A 17,609-nucleotide genomic window follows, 5' to 3' on the forward strand; every position below is an offset into this window, starting at 1 on the left:
ATGGTTAAACCAGGTTCGATCATGAACCGGTTATTTGGTCACGTAGCTAGAGTTATTAAATTGATAAAAATCATTAAAACTATCAAAAATTTAAAAATCATCCATATAAACATAAAACTAAATTATATTTTATGTTTTATATTTACTTATATTTTAATTATGTATCAAATTTACTAACATTATTTTTAAATTATATTAAAATATATATTAGTTCAAAATATTAAATCATGTTTGATCCGGTCGAATTATACTGAACCGTGACCAAAAATTTATTCAGTTCGGTTTTTGCTCCGATTTTAAAAACTATGGATCAGACCTTAACAACAAGAGCGTCCTTGAGGTCAGGGCCGGCAGCCCAGTGTCCCTCAAGCAAACAACCACACCACTCAACTCTTCCACACAACTCTCCCTTTTGATCCTTTTCCACTTTGATCTCAACACACCAGATCTCGTTCTTCTGACAAATCTCTATCTGCAAAAACACAACCACCTTCTCACCATATATCACAGTGCACGACACATTAGCATCCTCATCAGTGATTAGTCTGACGCCCTTCACATCTTCTACACAAATTTGTCTTACATCAACCGCTTGTGGATCAGAGAAGTAGGACACTCCGTCCAGAAAGCATTTATGATCGTTATGCCAAGCCTTTAAATTTAAGATATCCGTCTTTAAAGTCACCATGTAGAGCTTATGATCACTCTTGTAAGTCCACTCGCACATACATACCAAAGTCCGAAGGATCTGGTTCAAGAACATAGCGACCCCGTCAGACACTACTTTGTAGTATCCTTCGATACTTATCTCACCAACTTCGTTTGGCATGCTTGGAGGTGGTGTGCCGTGTGAAACCTACAGTCGATGAGTAACGTATCGGTAGATGCGAGACTCTCATCATCAGGGATCACAAAGATCTTCGAATCCACGGTCACGTAGCTAGCATTCGGAGGTAGACGAGGGAGTGATGTGACAGGGACCAAGGAATATTTTTTGTCAGGTGAGTTGAAGTTCTGGCGAAGAGTATACAAACGGTGTACATCACCATCGTTGTTGATGTCATATTTAGATATGGTAACGTAGAGACAATACTCGGTGCGGTCTAAGAGAAAAGTCTAGCGTATAGTTCGTGCGATGTGATAAGAGATCGAAAGTATTTCGAAACGAGAGAGAGTGTTGGATAGTAACGTTTCGGTACACGAGATATACAGTCTATGATGATGTCTTCGGGAAGTGAATTGATAGTCATGGCTATTATCGATTGCTTCAATCAACACAAGAGTATGCACCCTCAAGGCTATAATGCTTTTTTGTTTTGTTTTGTGTTTTTACAAAGGTATATGGAAGCTTATACATATATGCTGGGAATGATTAGCAAGAGGGTGGGTAGAGATTTATGAATAGACAGGATCTACTATGGATAAATAATAATATACGTTAGTTTATATATATGTGTGTCTACATGTTTCAAAAGTTAAGAAAATCTAGATGGATTAGTTATCTAATTATTTGAAAATCAATCTCTCATGAAAAATCCTGATTTAAAACTATCAGATTTTGATCATATTTTGTCAAAACTACACTAATGTTTTTTTTCTTGTTTTCTTTTTAAAGCTGGATAAGTATGCACTCATATATTCAATTGGTGTGACTTGGGGCTCGTCTTTGCTTATTTATAGGGTCTAGTCCATTTATTGTCTGAAAATAAATTTCGTGTATATATTATGATAATTTAATCATTCGCCTTTCTCGAATACAATATCAATTCACATATGGGTCTCATGTGATTGGGTAATTGAGGTTTGGTTGGCTAAGCAAATGACAAGTCTATAATAACCAAAAATGAAATATTTATTAAATTTTAATTTTGTTAGCCGAAAGTGAAACGGTATGCGTCTCACGATTAAATATATAGCTGTGTCACCAGATCTCTAACCAAAAGATTTGAACAAAACATAGGCCTCTCATCATCATACTTTTGCCGTCCTTACAGTTCATAATTCACATGCTAACAGCATTATAACAGATCAACTAGTCTAATTTTATATAATGCTAGCATGCATGATGCATACTACGATATGACTGCCCACAATTAATACTATGGCAACAAGTAGTTTTATATTAGTCTAGTTTCGGTTGCTTTCACACTATATTATTGTAATGCTTGAAGCTACCAGAAAATTACTAACAGTCGAAGCTTTGCACAACGCATTTTAATAGTGCTTGCCTATTTTGTATAATGGTGTTTTCGTTGTTGATGTGTGCATGTCACTTGCGACTTAAGAAGATAAGATCCTTGTTAGCATGGTTCTTGTATGCAGAATAGTAAATGTTCTGTCTAATTTTTTTTTATCTTTTTTTTTACTTGACGGCTGTAGTTTATTTTTACCTTATGTATGTTAGGATGGTGTTTGTCAGCATGCGTTGTCTTTAGGCGTGACAATATTCAATTTGCATCTTATTTTATCTGTAATTCATAACGGGACCACAAGTTCATGTTCTCATCACTTTCTCAACTCCCCAAATGCTTTCTTTTTGTTTACCATACTAAACTAATACTTTACTATCTACAACAAATCGCTTTGAAACTGTAAATATTAGTATTGTTTCACTAAATGAAATATATATAATATAAAGATAACATCAGAAATTTCACAATGTTATTTGGGTGAGAATTTGGTCTTGTTTCATTGTATGTGAAATGATTTTACTTTATCTTATTACTATGTGTGAAAAAAAAAAACTGAAAAGACATTTCTAGTATAGATATAATATAATACAAAAAGTAGATGAGTTTCATTGTATTGGTTAACAACCTAACATATGTTAATGTGAAATCATGACCAATTAAGCTTTCTCTCTTTTCCTTAATACATCATCTATCTCCTTCTCTATGTACCATGTATGTATACTACTTAATTTATGTACTTGAAGAAAAATCAGATTAGAGACACGTGTTTATTACTAATTGAATGTTAATGTCCTGAAGAACCAGACACAGAAATTGTTAATTAAATCATCATTAAAAAGCTTTAAATTTACATCAGACCGACTCTTCAAACACAACTAACCTTCAATAAAGTAATAATATGATAATATTCAAGTAATGATCAATGATTCATTCACAAATCACACCCTCTAGCTTCTCGAGACTATTTATACCTTTCTTCTCCCTCTCATTACCCACATGAAACAAGAAGCTCACACACAAAATATGCATGTAAATATTTGTATGTATACCATGCACCAGTAGCAGTTAAGCTGCCAGCATGATCTTGTCTTCCTCTCCTAAGCTTCATATATATAACTAAGCTAAGGAAATAAATAATTTTCTTGTTCTCATAAGATTATATGATAATAGCTTAGAGAGAGAGAGACTAGGTCATGCTGGTAGCTTCACCTGCTAATGACTAGCATGAAGAAGAAGAAGAAAGACATGTGGGAAAAGTATATAGTACTCCTTATGATCCTTCTCATCCAGAAAGAGGGTCTCATCAAGTGTAACCGTACAGAGTGTGTAATTAAACAGGTTATTTTAACTTCATTTTTTACCCTCGGTAACTTTCTTAGTCACTGCGAAATCTCATATTGGCATTTGCATTTATGTGTTAATATTATCATCATGAACGTTAAGCTATAAGAACTTTGACTAAATTATCTTCAAACGTCGTCGTATTGCTCAAATGCTTTTGACTCTCTCTGTTTATCAAAAGACTCACTGAACTAGCGGGATTGATCCTATCCTGTATCCCTGTATTCTTCTCTTTCCCGGTTAAGACAATAAATCAAACAAAATTATTACATTAAAGATTGCATTTTGAGGATTACAAAACGAGTGGTCGTCCTCTGTTCCTGCTTCCCCTCTTCCTTCTCTATCCTCCAAAGTCCTCGCTTTTCCCTCTCCTCTCGCACTATCTCCACCGTCTCACCTCTCGATTCTTCCCCGTTCGCAATTCCGCTTCTGGGTTTCTCGCTCCTCCCCTGAACTCCCCAGAAAGTTTGTTCCTTTAATTACATTTCCTCTGTTTTCTTCATTTCCTCTGTTTTCACCCACTTCCATGAACCTTGAAACAGATAGAAATGACGCCACTTTCCTCTGAGCTCGTCGGTTTCACCATCCCTTACCACTCCATAACATATAAACACTACAATCGAAGCTTCTTAACCTGCTCTAACGTCAATGTCAAACCTTTCTCAACCAATCTTCAAGTTCAAGCCTCCACAACAAACCATTCACACTCTCTCGGATTCAGAGACACACAGATGCTCAAAATCTTCCACCGCGCGTGCCGTGCGGGTAACTACATCGAAGCTCTCCACCTCCTCGAGAGCATGGTCCCTAAAGGCTACAGCCCCGACGTGATCCTCTGCACCAAGCTCATCAAAGGCCTTTTCAACCTCCGCAACGTCCCCAAAGCCGTCAGGGTCATGGAGATCCTCGAGAAGTTCGGGCAGCCTGACGTCTTCGCCTACAACGCCTTGATCAACGGGTTTTGCAAGATGAACCGTATCGATGATTCGACGAAAGTTCTCGATAGGATGAGGAGCAAAGGCTTCTCCCCTGATACTGTGACTTACAACATAATGATTGGTAGCTTGTGTAGTAGAGGGAAGCTTGATCTTGCCTTAAAGGTGTTTGATCAGTTGGTTAATGATAATTGTCAGCCTACTGTGATTACTTACACGATTTTGATCGAAGCGACGATGCTTGAAGGCGGCGTGGACGAGGCCTTGAAGCTGCTGGATGAGATGTTGTCTAGAGGGTTGAAGCCTGATATGTTTACTTACAATACGATCATCAGAGGGATGTGTAAAGAAGGGATGGTGGAGCGCGCTTTCGAGATGATTCGGAGCTTGGAAGTGAAGGGATGTGAGCCTGATGTGATCTCTTACAACATCTTGCTTCGCGCGCTTTTGAACCAAGGGAAGTGGGAGGAAGGGGAGAAGCTCATGAGCAAGATGTTCTCCGAGGAATGCGAGCCGAACGTTGTGACTTACAGCATTCTGATTACTACTTTATGCCGCGATGGGAAGATCGATGAGGCGCTGAATCTCCTTAGGCTTATGAAGGAGAAGGGGTTGACGCCGGATGCTTACAGTTATGATCCTTTGATCGCGGCGTTTTGTAGAGAAGGCAGGTTAGATTTAGCCATCAAGTTCTTGGAGACTATGATCTCAGACGGGTGTTTGCCCGACGTGGTGAACTACAACACTGTGCTGGCTACGCTGTGCAAGAATGGGAAAGCGGATCAAGCGTTGGAGATCTTCGGGAAGCTAGGGGAAGTCGGCTGCTCGCCGAACTCCAGCTCCTACAACACGATGTTCAGCGCGCTGTGGAGCAGCGGAGATAAGATCAGGGCGTTACAAATGATATCAGAGATGCTGAACCACGGGGTAGACCCCGATGAGATCACTTATAACTCGATGATCTCGTGTCTATGCAGGGAAGGGATGGTCGACGAGGCTTTCGAGTTGTTGGTCGATATGAGAAGCTGTGAGTTTCATCCGTCGGTTGTGACATACAACATTGTTCTGTTGGGATACTGTAAGGCTCATAGGATCGAAGACGCCATAGGTGTTCTTGATACAATGGTGGAGAATGGGTGTAAGCCTAATGAGACTACTTATACAATGCTTATTGAAGGGATTGGATTTGCTGGATATAGAGCCGAGGCTATGGAGTTAGCTAATGATCTGGTTCGAATCGACGCGATTTCTGAGTTTTCTTTCAAGAGATTGCATAGGACTTTCCCTTTGCTTAATGTTTTACAGAGATCTTCTCAGCCATTTGTTCATTAGGGGTAAACAACACATTATGTTATGAATCAGAAACAAACAATAAACTATGGCTCTGCTTTATAGATCACTGTGACTGATTGCAAGTTATAGATTCATTGTTATTGGTTTTGGTCATGCCAGTGGTTAACAGTAATCGGTAATTGATCGTTGCAACTAGTCAAAAATCATGGGACAAACAAATGAACAATACCAATGTTCTAGGGGGAGACATCAAATCTTTTTGTTTGTTTGTTAAAAGCTGATTTATACACTTTATATCGGTTTAAACTATTCCAAATTGGTTAAAATTGATTTAAATTAGTCTAAAACTGACAAATCAAAATAGTGTAAATATACAAATTGTCTAATTTTTTAGTTTTGAATGTCTAATTTTTATAATTCATTAAAATAATTTTATAGTTAAATTTAAAGACTAAAATATCTAATATAAATATAAGATACATAAAAATAAATCAAAAATTTGTTAGACCTGAATAATACGCTTAATTAAAAGCATTTACAAAACGACTGTTTACTATCTAAGCCATTTTTAAACATTGAACAACACATTTGATCGTAGGTTGTGGTCTAAGGTATGATTGAATTTGAAGTTACATAACTTCGAAGATCAAATCTTTTTTTTTAATAGTACTTATACGACAAACTAATATTCAGACCAAAGCAAGAGCTTTCAGCTCTGTTTCTTCTGTTCCATGTTCGTGCGTCGAGGAGTTCGTTTCTTTGCTACCGAATGTAAACGCAAGACGACAACATGGGATCCTCTTCACTCCCTCGACCTCAATCACCCATCTCTTGTTCTGCTCGAGAAATGCAACTCCAGGCACCAATTCAAGCAGATCTTAGCAAACATCATGCGCGTCAATCTCATATGCGACACGTTTCCCATGAGCCGTCTCATCTTGTTCTCAGCGATTACGTATCCAGGCAACATCGACTTGGCTAAGCTTCTGTTTCGTAACTTCACACCGAACCCAAACGTTTTCGTTTACAACACAATGATCTCTTCTACTGTTTCCAAGAAGGAATGTTTTGGTCTTTACGGGTCTATGATTAGACACAGTGTTTGTCCTGATAGGCAGACGTTTCTGTACTTGATGAAAGTAACGAACTTTGTGTCGGAATTGAAGCAGATTCATTGTCACGTAACTGTTTCTGGGGTTTTGTCTGAAGGGAATAATTATTACCTGTGGAACTCTCTGGTGAAAGTTTATATGGAGTTTGGAGATTTGGGTTATGCAGAGAAGGTGTTCGATGAAATGCCTGAACGAGATGTTAGTTCTTTCAACACGATGATTGTTGGTTATGCTAAGAAGGGGTATTGTTTAGAGGCGATGAAGGTGTATTATAAGATGGTTGGTGATGGTATTGAGCCTGACGAGTACGCGGTGTTGGGTCTTTTAGTTTGTTGTGGTAGATTGTCTGATGTTAGGCTTGGGAAAGGAGTTCATGGTTGGATTGAGAGGAGGAAGCCTGGCTCTTCGTCGAATTTGATACTGTGGAATGCTGTTTTAGATATGTATTTCAAATGCAGAGAGTCTGGTCTTGCGAAAAGAGTGTTTGATATGATGGCGAAGAAGGATACGTGTTCTTGGAACACTATGGTTGGTGGCTTTGTTAAGCTTGAGGACATGGAAGCTGCTCGTGACGTTTTTGATCAGATGCCTAGAAGAGATCTTGTCTCTTGGAACTCTCTGCTTCTTGGTTACTCCAAGAAGGGGTGTGATCAGATGGCTGTGAGAGAATTGGTCTATGAGATGTTGATAGTGGAGAAGGTTGTTCCAGACCGCGTCACTATGGTAAGTTTGATTAGTGGTGCAGCAAACAACGGAGAACTTAGCCAAGGAAGATGGGCACACGGGTTAGTGATCCGTCTGGGATTGCAGGTTGATGCCTTTCTTGGTTCGGCTCTGGTGGATATGTACTGCAAGTGTGGTAGCATCGAGAGAGCTTTCAAGGTTTTCAAAACAGTTGCTGAAAAGGACGTCACGCTATGGACAACGATGATATCCGGGACTGCCTTCCATGGGAATGGCAAGCAAGCTCTGGAACTATTCGAAGAAATGCAAGAAGAAGGCGTGAAGCCGAACAAAGTCACTCTCCTCGCTGTCCTAACGGCTTGCAGCCATAGCGGCCTAGTGGAGGAAGGGTTACACGTTTTCAACCACATGAAGGAGGCATTCGGGTTTGACCCTGAAACCGAGCATTACGGAAGCCTTGTGGATCTCTTGTGTCGGGCGGGGAGAGTAGAAGAAGCGAAAGACATAGTGCTAAAGAAGATGCCAATGAGACCAAGTCAGTCAATGTGGGGATCGATCTTAAGCGCTTGTCGGGGAAAAGAAGATGTCGAAACTGCAGAGATGGCTTTAACGGAGTTGGTCAAGTTGGAGCCTGACAAAGAAGGTGGATACGTGTTGCTGTCCAACATCTATGCAGCCGCTAGAAGATTTGGATATTCAGACAAGACGAGAGAAGCGATGGAGAGCCGTGGAGTAAAGAAGGTTGCAGGATACAGTAGTGTAGTAGGAGTAGAGGGAGTTCATAGCTTTGTGGCTACAGAGAAGCAGAACCATCCAAGATGGCTTGAGATTAGAAGAATATTGCATCATCTATGTGAAGAAATGAGTTCAAACTTGGATCTTATTCATTAAATCTTGTAATAAAAATGTGAAGAAGGTTGCAGGATACAGTAGTGTAGTAGGAGTAGAGGGAGTTCATAGCTTTGTGGCTACAGAGAAGCAAAACCATCCAAGATGGCATGAGATTAGAGGAATATTGCATCATCTATGTGAAGAAATGAGTTCAAACTTGGATCTTATTCATTAAATCTTGTAATAAAAATGCAATAATCTTTCTGAAGCAAATTTTTTGATTATGGTAATGTCTAAATTCAACCAAAATTTCACAACCAAAGGATTGTATGTACACATTAACCCAACAAACTGACAAAAGTTTACATCCCTATATGGTAAACTCCTTTTGAAGAGTGTTATTACTACTGAGACCTTGAAGACATAGATGCAATGTTCTCTGGACACTATCTGCAACCAATTTGAGCTTCCCTTGAGTCAAATCCCCTGCGGCAGAACCGTTGACTTCCACCGTACGGCTCACTCTCTGTTTACACTTCTCCCAATCATCAACACGCTGCCAACAAGCCCTTCCTCCATGGCTTCCTTCCATCCCAAGAAACGTCACGCTAGGGTTATCCCCAAAGGTGTACCTTAGCCTAACCGATACACAGTAAGGCAGCCACGCCGCTCCTCCAGCTGCGTTGATGTGAGGTATGTGCGCAGGATCAAGAACAACGGTCAGAGCAAAGTCAACCGTACTCTGAGGCCGGTCGAAATGGATATTGCTTTTAGCTGCACAGCTGGTTTCCACATCTGCACCCGAATGGTTCTCTAGGCATAGCTCGATTCTAGGTCTCTGCGCAGGAGCAACCTCTCCAGCTTGTTGTGATTGCGATAGACCTTTCTTCCAAGCTATCAGTTTAAGAAACTCTCTTAAGACAGGTATAGGTAGTGTGAGGAGTGTTATGAACGAGGCGACTCTCGAAGCATCGTAAGGCTCTGATGCAACACGACGGCTGAAGTAGTCACAGATTTCTCCAATCTCGGATTGTGTTAGCTCCTCTTGAGCAGTACCTGATGAACCGTTTTGCTGCTGTTGCTGGTGATGGAATCTCCTTACGCTAAGGACTTGAAGAAGAAGCTGAACTCTATGGACACTCACCGCAAATACATAGCCACTACACAAGAAAATAACAACTAAGGTTATAGCATAAGCACACGATATGATTTGTCTAAGTTCATGGTTTTAGATTATACCCGACAAAGAAGCGTAACGCTGGTTGTTCTTGGTCTAGATTCAAGAGAGCGCCTTCGTTCTCCTTCAAGATTGAACCTAAGATCTCTCTCAAGAGATCTGGAAGCTGAGCAAATAGCCAAAGTACTCCAAGATATTTAAGGATACCACGTAAAACCTTTTTAAGAGCCACAAGAGGAACCCATCCACCGCCATAGCCACCATCATCACCTAAACCGATAATCGCTGTGTTTAACTCGCCTCTTACATGTGCTGGCACACCGCTCCCTAGTGGTCTACGTACAGACAACCCTGAGCCAGCCACTAAAGATCCTGAAGCAACACTGCCTACACGACTCATCACGGCTCTTGACATTACACTAGAAGGGGAAAAGTTAACTCTGCTACCACTGTTTGGATTTGTTGCTCCTCCTTGGCTACCTGTCAGATTCGGTTCCAAACCGTTTAACTCTTGAGCAACATGCTCCATGATGAAAGGTCTGAACTGGGGACATGGCAAGGAGCCTCCAATAGAAGCACCACCCTTGGGTGGAGTTGCTGGTTGCAACCAGACTTGATCTCCAGCAAAGCATCTCATGTCCACCGCAAAACGTTTGCGGTATATGATCCTTATCCAATAGGGTCCACGGAGTACTACAGAGACATCAATGGGTAAGAGAGAGCTGGGAACGATTCCAGGTCCGCTTCTCCCTGCAGCTCCATGGAAACTTCCACCGAGTGGACTTGGAGCAGGAGAAGGAGAAGCAAGAGCACTCCCTGAGGCAGACTGGCCAACAGCATTAGGAGCTGCTAAAGTTGAAGGTTGAGTTTGTTGCGTCTGATTTGATTGTCTTGAAGTCGCTGTAGCAGGTACGACAGTCACGCCAGTGGCTGAACTAGCTCGGGCAGGGCGAGTAGCGGCAGCTAACGCAGTCAAAGGCCCAGCAGTGAGGCGAATGCAATCCAGAAGAGATTCTACCTCTCCACCATTTATGAAATCCTCCAAGAACTGTACAAGAATAACCCACAATAAGGAAAATTATATATATATAGAGTAAAAACTCTATAAATTAATAAGGTTGGACTATGGTATTTTATAATCTACAAAAAGTTTCCTTTTTAGATTTTTTCTTTTTAAAATATATTTTTCTAAAATATTTTCATGTATATACATTGATTAAAAGTTTGAAATTCGACATTTATATTGTTTTTATTATATTATTCGGTGTATATAAATTATGTTTTATAGAACTTAAATGTGGCTTTAGATATAGTTTTACTAAATCTCATCAAAATATATTAAATGTTAATAAAATATAAAGATAATTCGATTGTGAATATAAAAAACAATATAATGGTTTGTTTGTACTTATATAAAATGTATATACATATATAAATTATTAATTTATAATTTTCATGGACCAGAAAAATCAGTCCATTAATACATATATAATTCGATTTGTGGTTATATTTTGAACCGGTCCATATCGGGACCAGAAAAGTTTATTAATTTATGGTATTTATTAATTTATGGTGTTTCTATTGTACATACCTCTTAAGAGTAAAAAGTAATTCCTATGAAATACTCACCTTAGTATGTGGCCAGTGCTGGTCAGGAGAGACGTGCATGGTGCATTCATCTTTCCCTGATTCCCACTCCACAACAAAACGAGCCATAATGCCCGAACCAAAGCTAAACCACAGGCTCGTTAATCCCACTGCCTCAATCTTGAAAGCCCTCCACCTATCAACCGCCTCACCACCGCCTTTCCCTCCAGCAGGTCCTTTAACAGCGGGATTAGCACCACCAGGCTCTTCTGTTTTCTCATCCGCCTTTATGCCAAGTAGTTTCCACATACCAAGGGAGAACCTTCTGGCATTCGAAAGCCTCTGTATATCCGCCACAAGCTTCTTGATACTATCGGCTTCCACGGACTGATAGGTCAGAACAACGCCTTCAGGGTCATAACGGATATGTGAATCAACATCAGACGAGTTCGCAATGTGAACTCCGGATCCCCACGGTGTTGATTTGCTTCCCTTCTGAAGCTCCCAGAGATCCCTGAAGTGCTGGTCGTTTATTTTCACATCCCAGCACATGCTCCCGGGTCTACCGAGCTGCAAGCATATGTGCTGCCAGGAATCGTTTTGAGCAAACGGAAGACGGAACCATATGTCTGAAAACGAATCTCTCAGTCCCATCTCCTCAACGTATTGGATGTCCAGTGCCTCCATCTGACTAGTTAGCTTGGCGTGCTTTATGGACAAAGAAGAGTGCCTGACCACGTGGAGAAGAGCGTAGACGAAAACGCTCGAAGGTGCGTTCCCTTTGTTTGCTTCAGCTATGAGATCCCCATAGCTGCATCCAATGGCTTTTGTTGATGTTACCACTGCAGTAGATAGGGCCTGTGATGCAGAGGCTTTACTTCTCTTATTGGGATGAGTCACACCTTCCACTCCTTGTAGAGATGGGATCAATCTCAGCAAATCTGAGGCTGAACGTTTCCGTGACTTCTGGTCTTTTCTCAACAAAGGACCATCAGAGGTAACTGCAAGATCAGCTGACTCAGAGACAACAGTTAGGGATGGAGACAATACCATGGACAACTCCTTGTTAGAGTTCTTCTTCATAGCTGAACCCTTCCCAGGGGGAGGAGATGACAACAGATTAAAAGAGCTAGATTCTAAAGGGCCTTGCATACTGTAGAAGGAATCCGATTGATAGCTAGTCAACAACGGAGCTTTTCCATCAGCGGATGACGTCACTTTCTGATGTCCAAACACTTCATCTACGATGCTAGAGAAACTCAACTGGCCTCCACTCATCTCCGCCAAAGACTCCTCAACTAGTCCAGGACCACGGTGTCCAGACGCTTGACTCAAGCTCCTCTCAGCATCTGAGAACGAAGATACAAAGCTAGCTACATCCGATGTGATCAAGTTGAGATCATCTTCAAGTATCCGTATCTGCCCAATATCAATCTTCTTAACCCGCAGAACGTTGCTGAGATCGTTGAGAAACTGAGGCTTCCCCGAACCGTCCGTTTGCGTTTCCGCTAATTTAAACAACGGCGTGAAGTCCTTCTCGAGCTCCATGAGCAAGAGGTGAGAGCTTTCACAGTCAGGGAATCCCAACGCCAGGATGCTTGACCCATCCGAGAGGCTTTTGGGGGCTTTGTTTACACCAAAACCATGTTCGTAGACCTGCATTAAACAAAACAAAAAAAGTCAGAAACTGAACTTAAACAACAAGCTGAGGCACACAGTTACTTACCTCAAGACCCAAAAATTTGCCAATGGCGGCAAAAAAATGCAAAATGCTTTTGCTTCTCAAGTTGATAAAGGCATCAACAGCAGATATACTCCCTTGATTCAACGCATCTTCAAACTCGACCAAGATGGAGGGGGTCAAGACACTCTTGGATGACTGAAGAAGAAACTTACCGGTCCTGCATTGATTAAAATAAAATGATAAATGCCAGGCTAAGATAATATCACTCAACATATATAGAAGTATATATTATATACCTTATATTGATCCCGAGTGTGAAAAATGATGATCCATAAGCTCGGACGCGTAATACCTCTGGCTCTTTTTGTTCCTTAGAATCTACCATGCTACTTCCCTATAAGGAGGAAAGAAGAATGAAACAATTAAATAAATATTGAGAATACCAATAGCAAGATAGATATGGCCTGAACTATACTAACTCCACAGCTACAAGAAGCTAGGGGAAAATCACTATTCTTAACAATTACAATTGTGTCAAAACAAATAACAGATTATTTTTTTTTACCTCACTGCCAGGCTCATCCAGGAAGGCCTGCAGGATGACATCACTGGGAGCTCGACAAATCCTGTCACTCCTCAAAAGCTCTTTCTGAATCTCAAGAAGACGGGTGTATCTATTACAGCAAATAGCTTTAAGCAGCAGCTTCTCCACGTCAATGCAGCTCTGGTCCAGAGAAAACTCAGCTTCCTTGCCGGTCAGCGGGTCAATCACAAACGTGCTGTGAGAGCACTTAATCTGAAGATCTGACCCCGGCTCGATTTTAACGAACGAGCCAGCATTATTTTTATCAGAATCTAGCCAGTACATTAGCTTCACTCCTGGCGTTTTGAGACTAACGGAATCCGCCTCTCCTTCTTGGTTTGCTGGTGCTGTACCAGTGTCCGAGATTAAGTCAAAGCGAATCGCGTCTTTCCATCTCCCGTGGAGAAGAGTTCTGACTTGCCTTATGACTGTGTCCATGACAATGGCAACGCAGAGCTCATGGAGCACCGCGTATAGTATAGTGAATGGATTCTCCGCAACTGACATTCTACGCTCTAGATCATCACCAAGGATATGCCGTCTCGTCACCTCGAGTTTAATCGGACCACCGCTTCTCTCACCAACGAGGAGATCCAAATGCAGTATCCTCCACATGGACAGGTGTCCTCGGTAACCGAGAGTCACCAGAACCTTGAACTCCCCCTCGACGGATAAGGTAACCGTGCCTTTAGAGACTTTCACCTCTGTGATCTCTTTTGGAAGCGTGATCTCGAGTAGCTTGGAGCGCACGAGCACCTCCAGCTTTCTCAGCGCTGGCTTCTGCTGGTGCTCGTCCAAAGAGCACTGCATCCCCACATCGTCTACGCACTTTGGGAGGCGCTGGTAAGAGCCTGTCAGCAAGACTTCAATAGCGGAGGGGACGTCGTAGACGGGGGCACGAGCTTGCTGTAGACCTTCGTGCATGAAGAAGAGTGAATCCGCAGCTTGTGTGAAGCATATATCGTGAGCTGATAGTGTGCTCCCAACGTCCTGCAAGCGATTTATAAGAGGAACCTGCAGCCAAGGAGGTGTGAAAAAGGTGAATAAGCGAATTAATAAATTTCTGATTACTTATTCCGTAAAGATAGTAAACACAAACAAGTAACAATAATCATATGAAATATTAATGGAACGTTGATCTAAAGTAGATGCTTAGGAATTTCACAAAGACACTAGAGTTGAATTTAAAGTTCAATGGATTTTTTAACTCACTAGCACAAATCTAGTTAGAAGTAGAGACTACACTAAATAAAGATAGTCTTTAACATTTTCTAAACAGATTCACAAAATGATAACAATTGACCTGGTTCAAATGTACTAATCAGTATTCTAAAGTTCAGTGATGGTGATAATACAAAAACTCAACACAACCGAGGCAAATAGCTCAGATTTTTCAACACTATGTAAGCAGTTAAAATGAAAGTAACACTATATCCACATTAGCCAAACCACAAAATCCAAAAGTTCGATTATTTTTTATTTAATTTGTTCTAAGAAGTAACAAAAGGCTGAAACTTTAGCATACACTAAGGCTGCTTAATATACCAGAGTAACCAAAAGACATAACTTCATACAGTTGCAATGACAAACACATATGTCTGAGAGGCATCATAGAGAACAATATAAGCTTTAGCAGACAAAATAACAACAAAAACCCCATCAAAATCACACAAGAGTAACAATACCCTAATCGTGGATCGTATCTAATCCCAATTCAAGAAAGCTTCGAACTTTAACTTCAAATTGCCTCAAAAACAGTAAAAGAACCAAACTTTAACAAGCAGGGAGAGAGACAAAACCTGTTTACACCACTTGGCGAGGGCATTGAGCCGAAGCATCCGCTGCTGAGTCTTGACGACATACTTGAGGAGGCTGAGCTTCTTCTCAGTATCGGAAAGCTCCGGCGACTTGGCCTTCTCAACGAGCTCCGTGAGGGAGAGGAACGATTCCTCCGCGGCTCGACCAACGAGGGCGGAGAAATCCACCGTCTGTTGCCCTAATTCCGCCATCGCGCGCGGACAAAGAAGGCGAACGAAATCTCCGCCGCCCGATTCAGAAACTTGGGGTGGTTCTCGATTTCGAAATTAGGGGTTTTCTCCTCTGCTGCTCCTCGACGAATCGCCCGAAGCTCTTAGCTTTTCCAGCAACCGGATTTGATTCGGACAAGAGAGAGAAGGGGTTTAGATTTGAAGAAGAAGAAAGAAAAAAATATTATTTTTGATGGAATTTAAACAAAGGAGAAAAAATCTATTTTCTGTGTGGGTCCTACTTCTTCCACGTAAGCAAGAAGTCACAATATGCAATAGTAAAAGTAGTTGCTTACTATTTTCACCAATATTTTCTCACAAAAAAAAAAAAGAGGTTACTTACTATTTTGTTTGCTCAACAAAATTAAAGAAGAGGTTTACTTTTATTTTTTTAACTAATTCTTAGTTATACTCTATCCATTTCAAAATAATATATGTTTTGAAGTTTGTACTCATATAAAAAAAAATGATTATAAGTAAATTTTTATTAACTATTTTATAGTTTTTAGTCAATTAAAATTTAATAAACGCAGTTAATTTTATTCAAAGTCTTCAATTTACTATTATTATCTAATAAAGATATATTAAAATATATAGTTATATGAAACAAAAAATTCTAAAACATAGATCACTTTTAAATGGAGGAAATACATTCTTAGAATCTGAGACCAATAAGACAAGCCATGTATTATTCTAGGTTGTTTATTGTGAAAAACTGAAATCGAAAATCCGCTTATAGTTTATGTAGACTATATGGAAATGAAGATAAACAATTCTCAGTTAATTCATTTTCATCAACGGTAGACATGTGTAGAGACTGAAGTAACAAACGGCAAAAACCATCGATTATAAAATTTGTTTCATTACATGAATTATTGCTGTATGTATTTTTGTTTATGTAGATTTAGACATGCAATCGTCTAATACAACTAGATATTGATTTTAGGAGGAAGTGGCGGGACACGTTTACATCTTGACCCGATCGTACATCCTCGTTTGTACGGATTTACTGGTTGCGGGGGTTGACACGAGCCAGGGTAGTTAGGATCACACCCAGGAGGATTATCGCCACGGTCTATTGGTGGATATCCAATGAATTTTCCAGTCGCTATGTTGCTGATCATAAACACACATGCTGCTATGAGTATTGCAACGACCATACCCCTGCTTGTTCCTTTTAGATTGCTCATGATTTGTGTGCAAAATTAAATGTGCAAAGAATAGCTAATGGTGTGTTTTGCTAATTGGTATCAGTAGAGGTATTAATAGTGCGTAAATGTTTTGAAAGATACATCTCAGTAAATATTACAGCTGATACTTTCTGCATAATTAAGAAAGAAATCAAAGGGGATTTTCGATACATTCCATATAATGTGTGATAATACTAATCTTTTTACTTCTATATATATAAAGTTAGGTGATAAGTACATGTTTCCAATGGATCGCAAATCAAATTATATTGATAGTTATCTGCAGAATAATTTGTCACTGATATACATTGACTGTTGTCTGAAAGTTAAATCTACATACCAAACGCGTCGTCTGAAAAGAGTTGGAACATGGACACGGATATTGACGTCGAAAACGTTACTTTTCGTATATAATTAAGGAGTTATATACTTGGAAAATTACACATTTGTAAGAGCAAAAACACTAACAATTGGCAAATATAACAAATGGCGAGCATAACAGAAATACGATAAAGCATAATTATTCTCATATACCATTCTTTATTGGATTTAATTAGGATCAGTATTATGAAATATCGCTTCATTTGATTCAACATTAGAAGATGTAGCTCAAAGCGCAAATTATAAACCCATAGACATTATTCTCCTTGTCACTCCTTTTTTTCAAATCAAATTCAGTCATCTGAAATAGTTCAGAGAAGGGATCGGAGTTTAAGAACCAGATCCTTGGGCTTTAACTAAGACTTCAAATTAAAGCTTTATAATGTAGACAAAGTACTTATCTTCACAATCTACACTAGAACATAATACTGACTTGTTTTTCTCATTTCTTCAGACTTTACCTGAAACTATTACCATAATAATGCATGACCAGTTTTGTTTTTAACTCATTTGGAAGCTAACAATATATTATGTATAACAATTCTGTATATATTTGTTTTCTGGTTGTCAATTCCATATCTTTGTAATCTCT

The 17,609-nt window shown here is 39.9% G+C and overlaps 3 protein-coding genes across 3 annotated transcripts; 2 read left to right on the forward strand and 1 right to left on the reverse strand.

The window, feature by feature from the left end:
• Positions 1-3,431: 3,431 nt before the first annotated feature.
• On the forward strand, positions 3,432-5,914 carry LOC103849142 (pentatricopeptide repeat-containing protein At3g04760, chloroplastic). Its single transcript, XM_009125948.3, has one exon. The coding sequence runs from the start codon at positions 4,082-4,084 to the stop codon at positions 5,798-5,800; it is 1,719 nt and encodes a 572-aa protein (XP_009124196.1). The 5' UTR covers positions 3,432-4,081; the 3' UTR covers positions 5,801-5,914.
• Positions 5,915-6,156: 242 nt separating this feature from the next.
• Positions 6,157-8,467, forward strand: LOC103849140 (pentatricopeptide repeat-containing protein At3g04750, mitochondrial). Its single transcript, XM_009125945.3, has one exon. The coding sequence runs from the start codon at positions 6,493-6,495 to the stop codon at positions 8,446-8,448; it is 1,956 nt and encodes a 651-aa protein (XP_009124193.1). The 5' UTR covers positions 6,157-6,492; the 3' UTR covers positions 8,449-8,467.
• Positions 8,468-8,638: 171 nt separating this feature from the next.
• LOC103849141 (mediator of RNA polymerase II transcription subunit 14) lies at positions 8,639-15,645 on the reverse strand. The gene is made up of 7 exons (XM_009125947.3): positions 15,219-15,645; positions 13,402-14,433; positions 13,133-13,230; positions 12,879-13,053; positions 11,195-12,808; positions 9,628-10,613; positions 8,639-9,548 (listed from the first exon to the last, which is right to left on the reverse strand). Exons 1-7 carry the CDS (start codon positions 15,426-15,428, stop codon positions 8,759-8,761), a joined length of 4,905 nt encoding a protein of 1,634 aa, XP_009124195.1. The 5' UTR covers positions 15,429-15,645; the 3' UTR covers positions 8,639-8,758.
• Between the last annotated feature and the right edge of the window lie 1,964 nt (positions 15,646-17,609).

This window comes from Brassica rapa, chromosome A05 (genome assembly GCF_000309985.2).
Source record: "Brassica rapa cultivar Chiifu-401-42 chromosome A05, CAAS_Brap_v3.01, whole genome shotgun sequence".
NCBI classification, from domain to species: Eukaryota; Viridiplantae; Streptophyta; class Magnoliopsida; order Brassicales; family Brassicaceae; genus Brassica; species Brassica rapa.

Excerpts from the sequence above, each read along its gene's own strand:
- LOC103849142 (XM_009125948.3), top strand. The coding sequence starts at position 4,082 with ATGACGCCACTTTCCTCTGAGCTCGTCGGTTTCACCATCCCTTACCAC.
- LOC103849140 (XM_009125945.3), top strand. The coding sequence starts at position 6,493 with ATGTTCGTGCGTCGAGGAGTTCGTTTCTTTGCTACCGAATGTAAACGC.
- LOC103849141 (XM_009125947.3), bottom strand. The coding sequence starts at position 15,428 with ATGGCGGAATTAGGGCAACAGACGGTGGATTTCTCCGCCCTCGTTGGT. Across the intron at positions 14,434-15,218 it reads TCGCCAAGTGGTGTAAACAG|GTTCCTCTTATAAATCGCTT; the intron begins GTTTTGTCTCTC and ends CCTTGGCTGCAG. Across the intron at positions 13,231-13,401 it reads TGGATGAGCCTGGCAGTGAG|GGAAGTAGCATGGTAGATTC; the intron begins GTAAAAAAAAAT and ends TCCTCCTTATAG.